General features: G+C 41.8%; 2 protein-coding genes and 1 non-coding gene across 5 annotated transcripts in view; 2 read left to right on the top strand and 1 right to left on the bottom strand.

Moving 5' to 3' along the window:
• The window catches only part of cacnb1 (calcium channel, voltage-dependent, beta 1 subunit), a 31,653-nt gene extending 25,968 nt beyond the window's left edge, over positions 1-5,685 (bottom strand). For all 3 annotated transcript variants that reach the window (XM_040123451.1, XM_040123453.1, XM_040123454.1), the window contains exon 1: positions 5,513-5,685. In XM_040123451.1, coding sequence (XP_039979385.1) covers positions 5,513-5,602 — 90 coding nt within the window. In that variant the 5' untranslated portion in view covers positions 5,603-5,685. The remainder of the gene's footprint in view (positions 1-5,512) is intronic.
• Positions 134-205, top strand: trnac-gca. Its single transcript has one exon. It is a non-coding gene; the product is annotated as a tRNA-Cys (tRNA).
• Positions 5,686-13,758: 8,073 nt separating the features above from the next.
• Positions 13,759-17,530, top strand: rpl19 (ribosomal protein L19). The gene is made up of 6 exons (XM_040124364.1): positions 13,759-13,878; positions 14,278-14,384; positions 15,814-15,936; positions 16,234-16,354; positions 16,788-16,898; positions 17,337-17,530. The coding sequence occupies exons 1-6, from the start codon at positions 13,874-13,876 to the stop codon at positions 17,458-17,460; spliced, it is 591 nt and encodes a 196-aa protein (XP_039980298.1). The 5' UTR covers positions 13,759-13,873; the 3' UTR covers positions 17,461-17,530.
• The last annotated feature ends 2,020 nt before the right edge of the window (positions 17,531-19,550 follow it).

The raw sequence follows: 19,550 nt of genomic DNA, 5'->3' as shown, positions 1-19,550 counted from the left end.
AGAAAAACAAAACCACAGCAGATTAATATATAGAATGTGTACATTTCACCACAATCACAGCGAACATGTAATAGTTTTAAAACCCAACAAACACATCGGTCTTTTTCTAATCCTGAATTCGATGTAGACCAGGGGGGGTATAGCTCAGTGGTAGAGCATTTGACTGCAGATCAAGAGGTCTCCGGTTCAAATCCGGATGCCCCCTGGTTCCCCATTCACTCCTCAGATTCCCATAGTGGAAGCAGCAACTATAACAGGATTTTGCTGGCATTATTTGCATCTTTTATCTTGGATACAACAAATCACCTGTTTTTTATATGACTGCTTATTTATAGCATTTTAGATATCTGTTTTCTTAACAATTATTCTGATTAACTGATTAATCCTTTAATCTATTAAATGTCAGAAGATAGTAAAAAAAAAAAAAAAAAAAAAATGCACATCACAGTTTCCCAGAGTTCAAGACTATATTTTCAAATTTCTTGCTGCTTCCAGCCAGCAGTCCAAAGCCCAAAGATATTAAATGTACAGTGATATAAACCAGAAAAAAGAGCAGTAACGTGGAACGGTGGCATATTTATGAAGTAGGAACCAGAAAATAATTTTTTTGTAGGATAAATAACTTCAATAAATATTCAATAAGTAAAATCGTTGACGATTTACTGTTGATTAATCATTTCAGCCCTGACTTTCTTTCATTTTATCACAGTCTGCAAATCCACTGTGACTTAAAACTAGCGTTATATAGCTACTCTGACACAGTGAACCTTATGTCTCTTTAATTTGCCATAGCTATGAAATAGTTGCAGGGCAATATAGTTAAAAAGTGCCATTTGATTTGAAAAGTCAGCCGGTGTGTCGTGTCTGGGTTCGGGTTGGAGGCACAACTATCAGAGATTTGAGGATCAGCTGTCAGACACCGGTCCTGTTAATCATAAAAAAAAAAAGCCCCAACTATATTAACACTATCCCACTGTCTTCTGAGCTTAATTTGTCAATAACCTACAGTAGCTTTTACCTGTATCGGTTCTGAAATCCTAGCTGTCAGAACTTCCCATTAACCCACACAAGAACACACTAGTTGTTGACATGCAATCAAAAAGGATCACCATGCACTGATAATGTATTATAACTTTGCCAGAAAGAGAACAATACATGTTCAATGTGATGGATTATTGAAGTAAATCTAAAGTCTGCACGTGATTTCTCATACCATACTGACTAGGAATCGGTATCCAAACCAAACGAAATGCGTCTTTAGCATTGGGTATCAAAAGCTGTCTAATATCCTGACTGCTTTTGTCAGTATATTAGATACTGAAAGCTCTAGATCTAGGTCTTGTTTGTTGATTCTCTGGAAAGACATGAGGTGCTATTTCTAATAAAAGGTTTATAGCTTGGTTTATGCCATCAGTCATTTTCAAATGATATCCAGTCCTAATACTAACATGGAGAGGATAAATACTGTGAGAAATGATTGCCTCTATCCACAACTGTTCACACATACTGGCTTATAGCAAACCAACCAGCTTCCAGTCCCTGTACTGTCTCTAAGCACTGAGCATAACCTGTCAGCTGCTTTCAGACCTAAATGTCTGAATATATCCAAATGCCTTTCCTGGGTAAGCGGGAGATTTCCAGAGAATGGTTAAGTACCTGCCAACGCTGATCCCCCCCCCTGGACTCAGTATTTTGTTATCACTGTCACATCATGTACAACAGTTCAGTACGAGGCCCTAAGATGAATGACGCTGTCCCGCCTACCTTTAAACAAACACGACCTGTAACACCAGCACCAACTGGTGCAAACATAAAAAAAACACACTGCTGCCTCAGTGTTAAAAGATAAACACATCTGTTACACACTCCTTTCCAAAAATGGAGCTCACAAATTCATCTGAATTTATTTGAACCCTCCTGTTGCACAAAAACAATGTATCAATGTAGCCTTTTGTGCTACACTTGGTTTACTGCTGCTGGGTGAATAAACAGCAGGATGTTCCACCGCTAAGCCACAAAACGACTGGGTTACCAACTCCTGAAAGTACAGTTACTGGCTTTTAATGGTAAAGTTGAACTCGAGGTGATGATATATGAGAAAAGATGTAGAAGAGCAACTGTGCTTGGGGCTTAGATGCAACCGATACACCGAAAATAGAGGATGACGTCATGGTTGGCAAATCTGTCCACCTACACTGAGAGACTGAGAGAGTTGTCCTAGAATCGTGGCGTTTTAGAAAATGCCGTGTGACTGTATATATTGACGATTCTGAAAAAGGTTCATGGTAACATTTTAGACCAGGATGTAACAGGACATACTATGTAGACAATGAGGTCGGACCCCCGGCTTTTGCTTTTACACCTGATACTAATGGCTGTTTTCGCTATCTTGATTCTGCGTGCATCATGATCAGATCTCAACGGATTTCAGATCAGGCAGAGCGACGCACATGTATGATTATTCGAGGTTTGCTTGGGACAGCGGGAAGAGGTGGAGCCGGGTATCCTATCAACTTGTTGGATGGATTTTCCCTTTGTAGGATAAGTTCAACATTTTGTAGGTCTGTCTTAAAACAATAGTCAAGTTGGTTTGGTGTAATAATTCCTGCTGTTCATGCTGCTCATTAATATACGCCTTCCTAATATGCCTTCAGTGTAAGTGATGGGGGGAAATATGAGACTTTGGTAGCCCGAGTCAGACAAATTCAGTTGATATCTTCCAGTACAACATTCGTACAAAATTTCCTCTTTGTGTTACTGTCGCTAACTTTGGATGATATACACCTGATTTGACCAACTCAGACTGCTGAAGCCTGGTCTAAGCCTCAGATGAACTTCTGAATACGTACAAAACGAAGACCGTGGATTTCATCCCCCATTTTTATATTAAAAGCGTATTAGGGTCACTTAATGGCCAGCGTGAGCGGGAGGAATGATTGGATGACTTCAAAAATTATTAACACGTCCTTTAAGAATGTAACCGGTGTAACTTTAATGTAACTGTACCGTATACACCGCATTTACCCCCTCCATATGTGGACAGGCCAATCAGATCACGATCTGTTCCGCTGCATTTACACCTGCATTTAACAGGTTTTTTTCCCCCGAATCCACACACAGATCACACAGTAGTTCACTACAAATGGTCACTCACTCACCAATCCTAAGAGCTCGGTGTGCAACATGAGCAGGCGATCAGAAAAAAGGTTGTTAACCTACATAATCTGGAAGTGAAAACAAAGATGACCACGACCTAATTACAATGATATTATCCACAGAAGTTCAACGTGAAGGATCTTAGGTCAGCGCTGCACCAGGAAGACCTTTGCGAAAAACCCGAAAGTTGACAATTGACATTTTAGGCAATAACTTGAATGTTCTCCTCTGTTTTAATTTGCAATTAAGTGATTTAGATAACATGAGTGCACCGCGGATTTGTTTACAACCTGTTAGATAATCTGCCTGGTCACGATGCTTGCCCTGTTGGTAGGAGTTGCTCTGCCCAGATACAGTATCTCAGCAATTAAGCTGGCGAATAAAATGTTAGAATAAGAGATAGATATGATGAACTGGCGACTGAAATGAGGCCCGTGTTGTCAAAAATGTAATTTTCTTCAACCATTTGCTGGTGGTGGTGGCAGCGTGAAAATTCACAACTAAATGTAACATGAATGTGTATGTTTTTTTGGGTTGGGTTGGGGGGTCCCTACGATCAGAGCCATGATGGCGTGAGTTCCTGCCAGCAAAGGGCAGGGAAATGCCAGAGGAAGTAGGGTGGGGAGGCTTCCTGTTGGTAAACATCCTCCCAGATTAAGAGTATAATTAAAGAGGGTGTTGTGTGTGTGTGTGTGTGTGAGCAGGGGGCTTTAAATTGGAAGGCAGCTAGCGTGGGGGGGCGGCGGGGGGCACGGTATCGCGACGGTGGAACATGAACCGCACTAGGCTTTTTCAGGCAGAACGTTCCATACATTATTGTGTCTGCAGAGATCCGCGCTGAACTGCAATCTGATGCCCTTCAACAGACACGATCTTTAATCTCAGTGACCCCCAGGCGCTGGATTTGGATCAGTTCTCGGCCCACAGTTCATTTATTCTTCTGTGGTGTGGTGCTGGGCAGGCTGGGCAGAAAACCCAAACCGTTTCCTTCAGGATATTACAAATGCGGTTTCCTGCTTGTCTCTCCACAGCAGAGTTATAAATGCTCATGACAGCACGACCAGCTGCAGGTCTGCATGAACTTTATATCTAATTGATCAGACTTGCTACACACACACACACACAAACGCACCAATTCCTGCTGCCTGGCACAAGGAGGGGGTCCATCTGCTTCTCACCGCAGCCTTGCAAGCAGATAAAGATCTGATTTCTAAAAACACAAGACGGGATGAGGTGAGATGGCGAGAGCAGGATGAAGACAGTGGGACGTTCAACGCGGATGGCGAAGGACTCGGGAGAGCTGAGGGGGAAGAGCGATATGAGAAAGAGCTTGGAAGAGTGAGAGTAAAAGAGGAGAGAGAGAGGAACTTGGCGTCTGTGGCGAGGTGTTTCTCTTTTCTTTTCCAGAGAGACAATGACTGAGCTCAGTGTGGGTGTGTTTGTTCTAGATATTCTCATCATGTTTTTTTTTTTTTTTTTTGGTTTGTTTTTTTCCATCCATTTAAAAACAGTCATGACTAAACTACCCGTAACATGTCACATCCTAAGAGCCTCAGTCTATTTGTGGCTGTGAAAAGAGTGACACCGTCGTAAGCTGAGGGCTAAAACTGTAAACAAAAAGGAAACATCAATTCACCAAGTTGACTTTTCTCCAGACCGAAAACCAGATTTGAAGTCAGGTGCGAGATTTAAAAAAACATCAGCCATCAAGACCCAAATGAACTACTTTACAATTACTCTTCTCGCCGGGTTTGAAAAACTGAACAGATTTCACCTCTTTCTGATTCACGCCGATTCAAATGCAAACTCAGATTCAACTCTTGCCCAGCCCGGGCAGCTCATCACCTCGTCCAACGTCTACCTGGTTCAACGACTGACCGATTAAACAAAGGCGTGGCTTTTCGTAAAGACCCAATGAGCGGAAAAGGCGTAAAAGCAAGCGTTACATCATATCCTCGCATACGGTTACACACGGGCGACCTACTAAAACCAACACAATTACCGGCACCACACAGGGGGCCAAGGATGAAATAGTCTGGAAATGTGGAGCCGCAGGAGGGGAAACTGTAACCCATCGCCCCTTTTTTTTTTTTTTTTTACTTCCTCCTAAAATCCCCAACTACATTCAGTCCGGGCTGAAATCGGTACACCGTGCGACAAGCGTTTCAGACTCCCGGAGGCAAATTACAGGCGACTTAATTGCCGAACAACCTGTTAATCTTCAGGAGTGAAACGGCTTCACTGTTGCCAAATAAGCATCTGTAGTGTAAAATGCGCGACGGTCTGCGCAGGGGGATTTCTGGTTTTCTGTCACAAGGTCCCCGCTTTCCGTCCGGCTTCTGTCCCTTGCTCTTACCTGTGTGTGTGGATGATGGTCGAACATGTCCATTTGGATCTCCTGGGTTGAGGTCGAAGGCGTCCTGGACATACTACTTTTCTGTACCATTGATTTAACTTTTTAAAATCTTTTTTTTTCCAGTTTCGTGTGTTTATGTTGCTGTCCACAGACTAATTTTTTTGTTTCTTTTTTTTTTTTTTTTTTTTTTTTTTTTGGTCTCCTGCTCAGGGATGGTGAAGCCGCTGGTGTATCTGAGCTGGCTGGTATTATAATGGCAACAGCTGCCTCCCTCCAGCCTATAGCGTTACACACTGGCGCACTAGGCTTTTACACTAGAGTCAAGTCAACGGATTGACGCAACGACTGCTTTCAAAATAAAATCCTTTGAAAAGGTACACTGTGTAGGGTAGCAACCAGGACGGTGTGATTAATTTGACACTATGTTGAAGAATTAATTCAAGGATTTTTACGATTTCTAATATCAAATTTCTAATCTTTCTTATAATAAGCATTTAAAAACATAGCCCATAATATCTATATTTATGCTTATGAAAAAAATGTCACCGACCGTGGTTTTGGCGACCTTCCTAGTGTATTACCAAGCTTAAAGTATGGGGATAAATTATAGTATATGTTTGCAAAGAGCCTGTGGAAAATAAGTCAATCAGAGAATGAATAGGTGACTGTAGTCTCCATCACACATCACAAAAACATTTGCAAGAAGGCAGGGGATCCAATATTGTATCTAACTTCATCTAATCTAATATTACACCAATGTTATCATAACATTAACGCATGAAAAAAGTTAGGAGTGGAGGAAAAGAGCAAGGATAGCTCTGCCAACCCTCCCTTCAAATAGTTGTCCCTGGGTCAAAGCTTTGTGATACATGTTGTTCTGTAAAATGATTATATTGTATTACAACACAGGTCTCCCCAAGCCTTTATATCCCAGTCGTCACTGTGAAGAGGTCACCATCGCATCAGAGAGCTAACAATGGTAGCCTTTATTCTTTAGATCAAGCGTCAGCAATTAGGTTCAACCATGGGCCATTTCTTTCCAGCATTGTTCAACAGAGGGCGAATACATTTTTACAGGCATGGTGGAGACGCAGGTTTCTATGATATTGTTTGCTGCTGTATTTATTTATTTTTTAAAATATTTTTTTCATTCAAGAATACAAGAGTTATTAAACTGTATGTTTTTGGATTGTATCTGAGTGCAGATGTAATTTCTCCCATTGGCAGTTTGTGCTAATAGTGTTACAGCAAAAATATATTGATAATCGTTTGGCAAAAACAGACTCATACACGCAAATATACACTTTGTGTTGGACTACAGGACTTGACGTGTGGCTGATAGGTCATCCACACACATTATATAGGGTCTCCTTCATTTCTGGTTGAATGAAACCTGTTATTGTCATTGCCTTGGAAAAATAAAAATGGCATGCCATTTCTGTTCGACTGCCACCTGTTTGTGTTAAGAGATGCAAATCATTTAATATTATTCTTGAATGTTACAAGCTCATATTTATTGGGAACTTTGAACCTTGTATTAATATTGTTATCCACCATATATTTATGAGAAATATGTAAAAGTTTGGATGGGAAACAAAACCTTTTAAAATATCAGCTTTTGTCAGGGTGGCTAAACGTTTTTGCTGGAGGGCCAGATTTGGCCCACGGGCCGCTATTTGCCAACCACTGCTTTAAACAATTTGGACTCTGCAGTGTACCAAACATTTTATGTAATATAATATACACACATGAACTTCAGTAATTGATGACCACTGATGGCGACACACGCATATTTCATTTCATTACAATCATTTAAACACGTTTGTCCACGTGACTTACAAAAATTGTCAACATTCATTTGGCTTATGCCTAATTTTTTTTTTCCCAGAAGTTTAGTATATAACCTAAACTATTATATAACTTATTATTGTGCTACTATTGGGCCACAGCAGCTAGAAGTAATGATTATAGCACTGAAAATAGAAAAATATCAGTTGTCATGGTAGCAGTATCCAAGGTAAGAGTGTGCTAAAATGCTACGGCTGAGGTTGTCCTCTGCCAGACATGCTTTTATTTTGAAGGCAGTATTCTGCGACCACCGGTGGAGTTGTGTCTTTTTCCCTCGGACTTAATGTCGTTTCTGTCTCCTGTGTGTTTGCGCTCAACAGACCCCAGCTGGGAGCCGTGGTCCACGCCCCGCTGAACAGGCCCCACCTTCACTTATCGATTGATGGGGGAACAACAGAGCGGCGGTGATGGTGGCTGTGTGTGTGTGTGTGTGCGTGGACGGACGGTCGGGCCAAGCCCGGATCCTGAGACCAGAGGTCCTGCGAGGGCCGTAACGGGGGTCGAGGACAGTTCAGTTTCACTGTTAGTTTGTCGCCGCAGCAGCAGCAGCAGCAGCAGCAGGGGAAGCTCGGCATCTGAACTCTCTCTGTTTTGAAAACGTGGAGGCTCATGCTGACGTGGCCTTGAGCAAGAACAGAAAAGACCTGCCAGCTCCTGGGACCCGGGTCCCCCACTATGTTCTGACACATGGGAATGGATGTTTCAAAGGCCCCAGAGCTGTAAGGGGCCCTGAAACACGCCAGAAATAATAGATATTTACAGTGTGGGGGCCGTGGAGCAACAGGTGTCAGGGGCTCTATGTTGTGTGGCATTCCCTTGGTGGATAAAGAGAGCCTAAAGAAATGGTGCCAACTGATATTACAAAAACATCACAACAACATGGCTCTGTCCACTTACAGCATATGAAAAAACAACCAAAAATGACTGTCACTTGGTCAAAGTTTGAGACAGCTGTGGTGCCTACTGACATTACTAAAAACAATACCAACACATACAACAGTGGGCATGGCTCTGTCCATTTACAGCAAATTCAAAACCTAGGATATCAAATATGTGTCGCTGGGTCAAAACTAGACCGTGACAGTTGTGAAGGTTGGTGAAGGTGTTCAAAAAGTCAGCGTTTACAAATACAAATAAAACCGAGGTAGTTTAAATAGAATATGCTAGTCCCATGGTAAAAATAAACAAATACAACAAAATTACATCCTGCTATCACTCTCAAATTTAATGAAAGAGCTTTTAAGGGTAATGGCTAAATCAAAGTTGTTTTGAAATAGTTTTTTGGCCACCTGTGAGTAGTGCAACAAGCTATAAAAATGCCACATTAGCATATTAGCATCACCTGAAGCTGCGTAAGAAAACAACGATCTATCAACACATCCAGCAAACATGGAGCAACACTGGCATTCATTTGGAGTAATAGTTTTAATTCCCTGATGCACGTAAGTCTAATATTCACTCACCTTTTAGCTGTGTTTTGCTCTTCACCAACAACCGATAAAAATTTTCCGGCTCTTTAGCTGCTAGCTGTTCCACTATCTTAGGCTAGCTAGTGGCTAACGTATCGAGGTGTCTAAAGGCAGGCGAATGTTCTCCTCGCGTCATTCGCGCGAACTTGACCGCTGACTGTGTCTGTGGGAGTTTCTCTGACTGTTTCCCTTCAGCTCAGCCTCTGACCGAACAAAGAACAAACCAGAAGCTCCACTTCTCTCTCTGGCCTTCTTTCTCTTGTCTCTGTGGGTTCATGAAGCCGATTCGATTCGCGCAGCCCGGGCGAATTCGCGCCAAGTCGCTGCGGCTGATGGGGCGAATTTGAGGACTAACCAAAACAAAGAGCTGAAAGATGCTAAAATGTCGGTAGAGCCGTGGGGCACTGCAGTGTCGGGCGATAACTCTCTGTGGGTTCATAACTGTGCGCCACCCCATTAGAAACCACATTAGCCATTTGATCCTAAAGTACATTTGAAAGTTGCTCCCCTGCGCAAAAATATATATTTTGTTGATTTTTGAGGTGAAAAGAAATAAAAAGGTGTACAACTGCTGCAGTAAACAAACGTAAAAGAAATAGCCTTTCTTCAAATGTTAATGTACTGCTACTTTTTATTTGATGAATTTAAAAAAAGAAAAAACAGTAACATAATTGTGGCAAGTGCAAAAGTTCGGGCAGCTTACTAAGTCAATACTTAGTAACCTCCCCTTTGCCAACTGTTAAACATGGGGGTGGAAATATTCTGCTTTGGGGTTGTGTGGCAGCCAGTGGCACAGGAGACATTGCACAGATAGAGGGAAGAATGGGTTCCATTAAATATCATCAAATTTTGGATGCAAAAGGCCTGCAGTCAGTCAAGGAAGTGAAACTGGCAGGAGGCTGGCATCTCCAACAGAACAATGAGCTCCAGAGCAGACCTCAAAACCCTGAACCCTGAAATACTTCAAGAAACACGAGCTGAAACCTTTAGAGGGGCCCTCGCAGCCCCCTGACCTGAACATCACTGAAAATCTGCGGGTAGATCCTAAACATGCTCTTTGTGAAGGCCGAGCTAAAAATATCTCAGAACTTGAAGTGATCTGCAGGAAGAGTGGGTGAAAATTCCTAAATCAAAAATAGAAAGACTCTTAGCTGGCTGCGGAAAGCATTTGCAAGCTGTGATACCTGCCAAAGTGGAGGTTAGTAAGTACTGACTTGCACATGTCACAATTACTGTACTGTTATTTTCCCCCCTACTTTTTAAGTGCAGTAAATAAAAACGTGGCAGTGTTTTAACGTTTGAAGAAAGGCTTAATTTTAATGTGTGTGTTTGCTGCGGGGTTTGTATTTACCTTTTTTCACTTTAAAAAAATTAAGAAAAATCTGTCATTTGCTCGGGGGCTGTCCGAACTTTAAATCGTAGCCTGTTTAGTGCTGCTTTGAGTTTCCAGATGTTTGATGATGTTTGTTATGTTAGTTTGAAACATCTCTCTATAAGTCATGATCAGTTGAGAGACATAAAAAAAAAAAAAGCTTCATCTTCAAATGAAACTCGGGAATATACAACAAATTTATATGGTCAAAGAATGCAGATTGGGCCTTTAAACTGTTGATTAGACAGTAATAACTGTTCGTGTTTATTCTCATTGTAGCAGTGACTGACCTTATTTAGACTCTGCTGATGTTTACCGCTCACTCCAGACTGAAGGAGTGCATGACTCCCAGGAATGTCATGAACAGGTTTGAGTGTTTGACTCTTAGATGACGACAGCTATTAAAACATTTCTGTGAGTGAGATAAATACTGAGGCCACACAGCATAGATGATATCATTTTGATTGATTAAGTAAACCTCAATAAACAATGGGGCTGATTCATCCGCCTCCGCCTCCCACAGAAATCAACCAGTGGGGGAAACTGTTCTCCACGCCGGTTGCAAGTCTATGACGAACCCCTTCCAGAGGGAAATCTGTGTGACGTGATCTGATCAGAGCTGATGGCGTTGGACTTAACACCCACAAGATTATCATCTGTGGCTGTGGCTCATACTTCCGCAGAGCTGGGTAGGAGGAAGCCTTGATGGTTATACTCTTCAAAAAAAACAAAACAAAAAAAAAAAACAAGCAGAGAAACAGAAGCATAGTGTGCTTTCAAAATGATGATAGCTGGTTCCCTGTGACTCTCCCGCTGCAGCTGGTCGACATCTTCCTCCAAGGAAAACATGATATGAAGCTGGAGAACACAGAGTTTTCTGGTTGCCATCAGCCGGATCACTTAGGCCGCTTGTTTTTTTTTCAGCTCTGTGCTGTTGCCCAAGGTAACTGAGTGGATGGACACTGAGTCAACGGCGGCTATCTTCAGTTTACATTAATGTCCGATACTCTTCTTTGCCGCCGCATGCAGTGAATAAAACGGTAGAATAAACACAAGTAGAACGGTCGACACTTTATGCATTGACATCTTTTTCATTCACTTATCTCTTCTATATTTTGGCTGTTTGATTTCTGCTTTGTTTTTGTCCCCTTCTAGATGAATTCTTCTTCTTGATGATTGCTGTCTATTTCATGAACCTTGTGACTAACAACTCTTTCGTCAGGGACAGGCGTACAGGCCCATAATCCTAAACACCCCAGTGAGTTCAGCATTGAAGGACCCCACAAATGAGATCACTGTATCCCTCTGACTTGCCCAATATATGTCATCCTGCCTTCCATTCGAGGCTCAGATTCACCGCCGGCTCGAAGTAACTGATGGAGAGGGGAGAGCTCAGGCGCAGTGCTGCTTTTGGTGACTTTGACACCATTTAACACAAGTCCAAGGAAATAAATGCCTTTTGACCGATTAAATGTTACAGTAAAACACGAGTCAATTAATTTGACCCCTTGTACAATGGCATGTGTCCAACTCTTAAAACGACAGACGGAGAGGGACTTTTATTGAAGTAAAAATTCATTAACAAATTGGGTTCAAACAGATCAAACCAATAAATTAAAATATGCAAAAAGGATAAACCAAAGTAACAAATTAATACTAGAGGGTATGGCAAGGGACTGTGAAGAATGTAAAGATGAACTGTCAAGTGATACTACATGACGTTTGGCACAAGTTCTGTAGAGACAGAAATATTCACTATGTGGATGAAATTAGAAAAAATATTTGGCCTCCGAGTATCCACAGCGTAACACACTTCTGCACATTCATTTACTAAATCACTTGATTCATCCCAAATTTATACAGTTGCTTTTGGGCAATATGTCCAGACAGTGCTAATCAGTGGTTGCTCTGCAAATTAGTAGTCCTCTATTCAAAATCTGTTGAGGATAGACTTTTTTATTTTTTCATTCACAGCAAAAACTTTGGTCAAACTGTAATGCTGTTTTTACCTATTTGTCTAGGAGGACGCTACAGTTTCTCCATCATATTGAGCGTGTTTCCATGCGCACTAGTATACCTGTTATGATCAGATTTTTGGAGTGTCGCGGTTATGTGTTGGGCATGTAAACAACTCAACCGGGCCTCTGATCATTCTCCGTTGGTACACAAATGAGTAGCTGAGACGCTGAGAAGTCAAAGACAAACCAGCACACAGATGATCAGAAGCCTGTTCCTGTTATGATCACGTATACAGGCATATGAATAACCAGCTTTATCGTGTTCCTTGTATACATAATATCCCAAATAGCAGATTAAGACTAAACATACTCGTTGTGAGTAAGTTGTTATGGTTTGTAACAAACAGAGGTGTGAAATAAATGTATAAGATGGTTAGAAGAGTATAGTCAAGGACCTCAAAAGGCACATTAGGGACCTTCCTCCAGGGTAGACAGTCGCCCAACAAACAGTCCTACTTCTTTAGGATTTCAACATTGTTGTTCTCTTACTGGATGGCACAGTCATTTCGCAGAGGGGGAAGCAGTGTCTTTTGAAGTTGTACCAGCTCGTGAGCCCGGTACTTTGGGTTATACTTTGCCTGGAGATGGTGGTTTCACTTGGCGTTCCGGGTTACCTGAGGTTAAGGAAGACACACAAGCGCTCCTCGCGCACCCACACTGTGAGCTTGCAGCGTTGCCATGGAGACGGGCTGCTGCCTGAGAGTCGAGGATGCAACAGTGGCAGCCTCAGTAAGTAGCCAGTCAGATGGTAATGTACCGGTTGGCCATTTTTACGGGTGTCTTCATAAGTGGCCGTAAAATAAACCCATCACTGCTGTCGGTTATTGTTTTTATAGAAGCCACTCAAAGCCTAAATGTGTATATATATATATCAAGATACTTTGGGTTTTGTTATAACATTTTGGGAACAAAAATATTTGTCTTGCTTTGTTGTTAGAGACAGCAGCTTAGGTTTTAAAAATATAAAAGTGATCAGTTCCACTGGTTTTTATGTGCTTTAAAGGTCATTGCTGTAGCATAGATAAAAACATACATTCAAAGACGAACAGCCCTCTCCCTGTTATTTAGCGAGTTTTATAAGACCTTGGTGCACAATGGCATTTTAGTTTCCTTTTTCATTTTAATCCACTCACTCAACATAATGTGAACCCTTTTACATGGATAGTATAGGGGAGACTGAATTGAAAGTTTCTTGTCAAGGTTTACGTATAAAAACTGGCAAAATGAATCTTTTTATTATTATTATCTTACAATATTCGAATAGAAGATGATAAAATAAAATAAATATAGTACTGTATGGTCTAAGTCGTGTTTCTGGTCTCAACACCGCCTTCATGAGGTAGAACAGTAGAAAGCACCCAAGTACTACGTCACCCACAATGCATTGTAAAAACACTGGTCAGTACCATAATTTTACTAAGGGGGTTCGAAGATATAAAGTTTTTTTTAAAATCCCAGATTGGCTTTGCATCTATTAATTTTCCATCAGTTTGGGCTTTCAATAATGTAAAATATTAACACTGCAAAATGTTCAAGGCATTAGCCATGTCTGGGCTGAGACCGAGCTGTTTCGTGCTCAAAGATGGACTCTCCTCTCTAATGGTAGCTTCCAGCCCGTCTCTCAAGCCTTCCTTTTCCTATTGAAGTAGCAGCCATGAGGTAGGACCGCAGTCGATGGCAAAATAAAAGTCATTATTTAGCCGTTAAAAAGCACGCATGTTGTCCATATATCACTTTACTAAGGCAGTTGGGTTTCTTGTTTATTGATACACGAAGTTTATGCCTCCTTACAATGTCAAAATCCCACGTTTTTACGTGTCTTAGTGTAACACGATGTAGAAGAAGGAGAGGCCATGTTGTGGACCCGGCTGGCAGTTAGCTAAATGATACCCGTGCGGCTAGCAGCTTCTTAGCTACTGATTATGTGCAGCAACACTTTGAATCCACTATAAAACACACCAGTCGTGTGACATGGAGCCTGATACACATTTTGAGTCGGGAGTTGACAGTGTAATTGTAGTGATGCGTCTGATCGGGTGTTGTCTGTGCGTCCTGCAGCATGCTCAGGCTCCAGAAGAGGCTGGCCTCCAGCGTCCTGCGCTGCGGCAAGAAGAAGGTCTGGCTGGATCCCAACGAGACCAACGAGATCGCCAACGCCAACTCCCGTAAGTGGAGCGACAAGTCGTCTCAAAGTGTGATCATGAGCGTTACAGCTTCTGTCGTTTACTGGGGCCACGATGTGACAGTTTGTAGCTACTGTCCAGGCGCTCTGGCTCCACCACAGTCATCTAAACGTGTGGCAGATTGATACACAGAAAGAAATCCACGGCATAGGTTTAAGGGCCTCTACATCTAATGCACAGTTGTCAGGAAAGGCGTTTATAATGAATAATATTTTTCAAAGTTTTAATATGCAACTATCGACAGTCTTGAAGGTGTATTCCCACAATGTGTGCCGTCAAAACAGGCTGGATCCTACAATTTCCATAATGCAACTTGATAGTGTGTTTCATTGCACCTTCAACGCCTGGTAGTTGCCACCAGGTCTTTAAAACTTCATTCCCCTCTTTAACTGCAGCCAGGTTTTTATGAATAAAATCTCCAGCCAGAGTTTAGATCATGGTATCCGCAGGTCCCTGAATACAGTTTCCTTTCAAAAAGAAAAGGCTTCAAAAGGTATTAAAGTCTCAAATTTCAAAAGTCTTAAATATTTCTTCTAAATATTTTCTCTAGCTTGAACTTAAATGAGTGAATCGCTTTTCTAATAGTTAATCCATCTGTCCATTTTATGATGCTGGTCAGAGTCCAGGCATTAATTTTATAAATTATATCATTAGGAATTATTGTTACATGCTGCCTGGAAGGATTGAAATAATGATTCAAGGTCATATCGTTCCTACTGGTTTTCAATCACGCGTTCATACTGTATGTTATATCATACGGTATGATCGTGAAACAGGTATGAAATCACCCTCTGTGAAGTATTAAAAAGATCTTAAAGTCTTAGATTTAACTTGGCGAACCCTTCAGGAACCCTATTAGATGACCCAGCAGGTGTGTCGTCAGAAGTTTCTTCAGACTTACGAAGGCTCCTCCAGAGTCATCGACCACTGCTTTTACAGACTGCATAACATTACACATGACAATTAAACTGATCTTGAATTGTAAGATCAGGGGCGTTCTGAATAAGAGTTAAAGAATTTGCCTGTGCAAAATGAAGGTCTCTGCACATAAGAACATGGTTCTTTTAGTATGACAGTTGTATCAAGTGACACACTATTAAGCAATATATCAACATTAGATTGTAATGTTATATAAGAGCTCTGGAGGTTTTCTGATTGTAATATCATGACATAGTGTAAATGCTCTCTTGTCCTGCTCTTGATAGTGGCATTACCGTGAACTGATACCATTCTGAACGTACTTGGCTTTTGTAGCTAAATGAAATTAAACGTGAGTAGCTCTAGTTGTTTGGTAATCCCACTGGTGTTTGTCTTGAATGTTCTTTTGAATAAATATTGCTTGGCAGATACCAGCCGTACGATGGTACTCAGTGCATCCCTGTAGCTCACCTGTTCCCTTTTGCGTTTCCAGGCCAGCAGATCCGTAAACTGGTGAAGGATGGTCTTATCATTCGCAAACCTGTTACGGTCCACTCCAGGGCCCGCTGCCGCAAGAACACACTGGCACGCCGCAAGGGAAGACACATGGGTGTCGGTAAGATGAAACTGTTTTCTCGATTAAATAGATTTGACCCGACGATGTAAGATTTGTTGTATTTAAAACAGTACTTGTTTTAAGTCTGCCAAATTGTAGGTCATGTGAGAAGGAAACCAGCAATAAATTATAAATTATTCAGCTGATTAATTTAGGAAGCCAGATGTGTGTTTATGAGACAGTAAATACAACAGTAATTAATTATTTAGTAACCTGCGGTGTGGAATGAAAAGTACCTGGGTAATGGAGATCGATGTGTACATAAAGCTGGTGTATCTTCCTAATTCCTTTTCTCAGGTAAGAGAAAGGGTACAGCCAACGCCCGTATGCCAGAGAAGTTGTCCTGGATGCGCCGCATGAGGATCCTGCGTCGTCTGCTGCGTCGCTACAGGGAGTCCAAGAAGATTGACAGGCACATGTAGGTTCATGACTTCTTGTTGTTGCCCCTTTTATCGATTGTGTCAATCTGTTGCCACAAAACACGTTTTTATTTACGATTAAGAGATAATTTTCCAGGGGAGCATAAAGTGTCTTAAATTACTATTTGAAATAAAGCGTGTAAGTTTAACATAGCTGGTTGTGTGGTGAGGATGTTAGGCCACACAAACCTACATACTGATAGGAATACAGTTTTTAATACTGTGTTCATATCCAGTTGTGGCGCTGGGCTTATTTTACATTAACTACTTCTCTGAAGGTGCTTGCAAATGTTAAATTGAGCTCGATGACACTTCCTTGCAACACTGGTGTCGTAGCTACTTGAAACAACCAGTCCCTTTTTTTCAAACTGCAAGCACTTTGTGTGTTCCGATAATTTGTTAATACCTCTTTCCTGTCCTGCTCTCCCTCAGGTACCACAGCCTCTACCTGAGGGCCAAGGGTAACGTGTTCAAGAATAAGCGCATCCTAATGGAGCACATTCACAAGCTGAAGGCGGACAAGGCCCGCAGGAAGCTCCTGGCGTAAGTCGCCGCCGAAACGATATTTCTTCTTTTGTTCAGGCCCTTTTTAAATAAGCAACTCAAATTCAGGTGCATTCATCTTGAGGATGTGTTGGAATTAGACACCTTTGTATTCCCAGTCATATTACTTCAATGGTCATACACAGACCACCAAAATTTCAACAATATTGTGTTGCGTGGCAGACAGTAGTCTTAACTGGGTTTAGAGTTGCTTGGGATCCAATAAAAACATGTCGAACAGAACAATCATAAGACATAAATTTAAAATTAGTTCACATCAGATTTGTTTTGAGAAGTGTTTGATCAGTCCCTGTTGAATGTGTATTAAATGATCTGAATTCAAAGCTGCAGTAGAGCCAGGAGTAAATTGACGAATATGACCACACGCTGTGTGTATGGATGTGAACAGCTGTCGCTTTCTCTCCACCACTCCTACAGTGACCAGGCCGAGGCTCGTCGCTCCAAGACAAAGGAGGCTCGCAAGCGCAGAGAGGAGCGTCTCCAGGCCAAGAAGGAGGAGATCATCAAGACCTTGTCCAAGGAGGAGGAGACCAAGAAGTAATCTGGCTCTGTTCGTCCTGCCTGACGTTGCCATCAGTCAAGTGCTGACAATAAAAGTGTATATAAAGACACTGATGGTCTCCTGGGCTTTGTTCTCTCATTATGAAAATATTTGATTAGTAGGAAATAATTAGTGGTGTGGTGGTAGTAAAAAGCTCCTTACACCTCCAGTGATCACAAGACAGCTAGTGGCCAAATATTAATATATTTTATATTTCTCCATTTGAACCTCATGAATTTTTCATTACTTTGAAGTTCTCCAGTTGTGCCCATTGTACAGTGGGTTCCAAATATCCATTACCAATCTTTTTTTCGCTATATGTCAAAGTAAAGCCATGTTTTTTAAGAATACATGATTAACAGCTGCTAGGTCAACGAAAAATGCAGACCACCGGCGAGATTGTCAAAGATGGTGAAAGCCCGAACGCTGCTGTCCTTACTGACCAAAACATTAGAAAGACCAGTGATGATTAAATATTTCACATCGAACAAGCAATACCAAAGCTCCAGCGATTTTAAAGTGCTGCTTACAGCTAGGATTTGGTCCATGCGAAACCCTCAGCAGAGTGTGGTGACGGAAATTTCCAGCTCTGGGGCCACCCGTTCCTGTTCTGGAGTCTCGTACAGGGACAAGTACAGTCTAACCAAAAAAGAACTAAGACTGCTTTGTGAGAGTGAAAAGGAAATGTGAAGATTCGAGGGCCAACGCTTACAAAAAATGTCAAGTTTGATTATATCAATACATGCTGTTGTTATTACAACGGCCAGGGAAGGTCATGTTTATTGGGATTGCTGGCTGGGATCTGGGCTTGGAACAGATAATTAATACACGCATTTCATGGCATAGAGAGAGGTTCTTGTGAGTTAAGAATATTTCTTGAATGTTGTGTCATTTGTAAAATTACGTTTGTAATGCTGCTCTTTGCATCACGACCCCCACAGCCTCCGATACCTCGTTGACACTCGTTTTTCTGTCAGGCACCACAAAGTTACCGTCAGACCTCTGACTTCCAACAGAGTATGATGAATTTTATTTCCCACTCTTGTGAGGAATCCTGCACTGGTTTGACCTCAAGTGACTTGGGCCCCAAACCTAAAACCCCGGGGGTTTCAGCGGATGAAACAGGTAAGTCCCCTGTTCCCCTTTCTCAACTGAAATTTTAAAATCCCCAAATAATTTTGAGACGAGCGCGACCTACTGTGTGAATGTTGTCAGGTCTGTAATTCTAAAGATTTGTTGCCATCTAGTGGTCACAGCGGAAGTGAGAACTCTAAAAGGTCTGACTTGAAAATCCACCAAGGCACATCCTGAGTATCTACATTAGTCTTAAAAATTGCGGGATTTGCGAGAGCTTTTGCAGGATTTCTGAGAATATGCTTTCATTCAAGCGTTCTGAGGTCACTCTGGCAAATTTTGCAGGGTCTCAGGTGTTGTGCCGGACCAGACTCATGAGCGGTGATTAACCTGCATATTCCACCCTCATCGGGCACGCTGAGTGGTGGCTCTAGCTAGAGGTCTGCCAGTGGTATTTTTGCTGCTGTTTCCGATTCAGTTGTTTTGACAACAGAGTTTAACAAGAGATAACATGTTATCTGTTCGTCTAAGTGCGAAATTTGCAAGTTGTTAACGAATGTAGTGAAGCTGAATACTTTCAACCACATGAAAACCGCTCTGAGATGCAGCTGAAGGAAATGACTTTTCACACACTAGCTGGGTTCCCGGTGATTGAGAAGATTTTGGGGCGCCTGACATGTCGTGAAACAAACTGAAAAAAAAAAAAAGGCGTGATAGTTTTCCTCATATTACACACAAACAACTGCGACCTACTCCATTCAAGCTATTAGGGACTGATTTGTAATACTTTGGGAACGGAGGGTTTGCTCATGTCCATTACAGCCATAGCAGGAAGTGTAAATTATGCATGTGCCCCTCTGAGTGGTTGTATGTGTGGCATATGCCCGGTATATCCTAGTGTGGTCCACAGGTTTGTGCGCAGTGTGGGTGTCTGCGTTCGCGCTCCTTGTGTTTGGGTTGTGTGACTGTTTATGAAACACGCAGGGTGGTAATAGTTCAAACAGGCATGAGGGCAC

This window comes from Xiphias gladius, chromosome 3 (genome assembly GCF_016859285.1).
Source record: "Xiphias gladius isolate SHS-SW01 ecotype Sanya breed wild chromosome 3, ASM1685928v1, whole genome shotgun sequence".
NCBI classification, from domain to species: domain Eukaryota; kingdom Metazoa; phylum Chordata; class Actinopteri; order Istiophoriformes; family Xiphiidae; genus Xiphias; species Xiphias gladius.
Note: the sequence above shows the minus strand (reverse complement) of the source record. Positions and strands in the feature narration are given on the sequence as shown.

Coding starts and splice junctions, on each gene's coding strand:
- rpl19 (XM_040124364.1), top strand. Junction 15,937..16,233: donor GGGAAGACACATGGGTGTCG/GTAAGATGAAAC, acceptor TCCTTTTCTCAG/GTAAGAGAAAGGGTACAGCC. Junction 16,899..17,336: donor GCCCGCAGGAAGCTCCTGGC/GTAAGTCGCCGC, acceptor CCACTCCTACAG/TGACCAGGCCGAGGCTCGTC.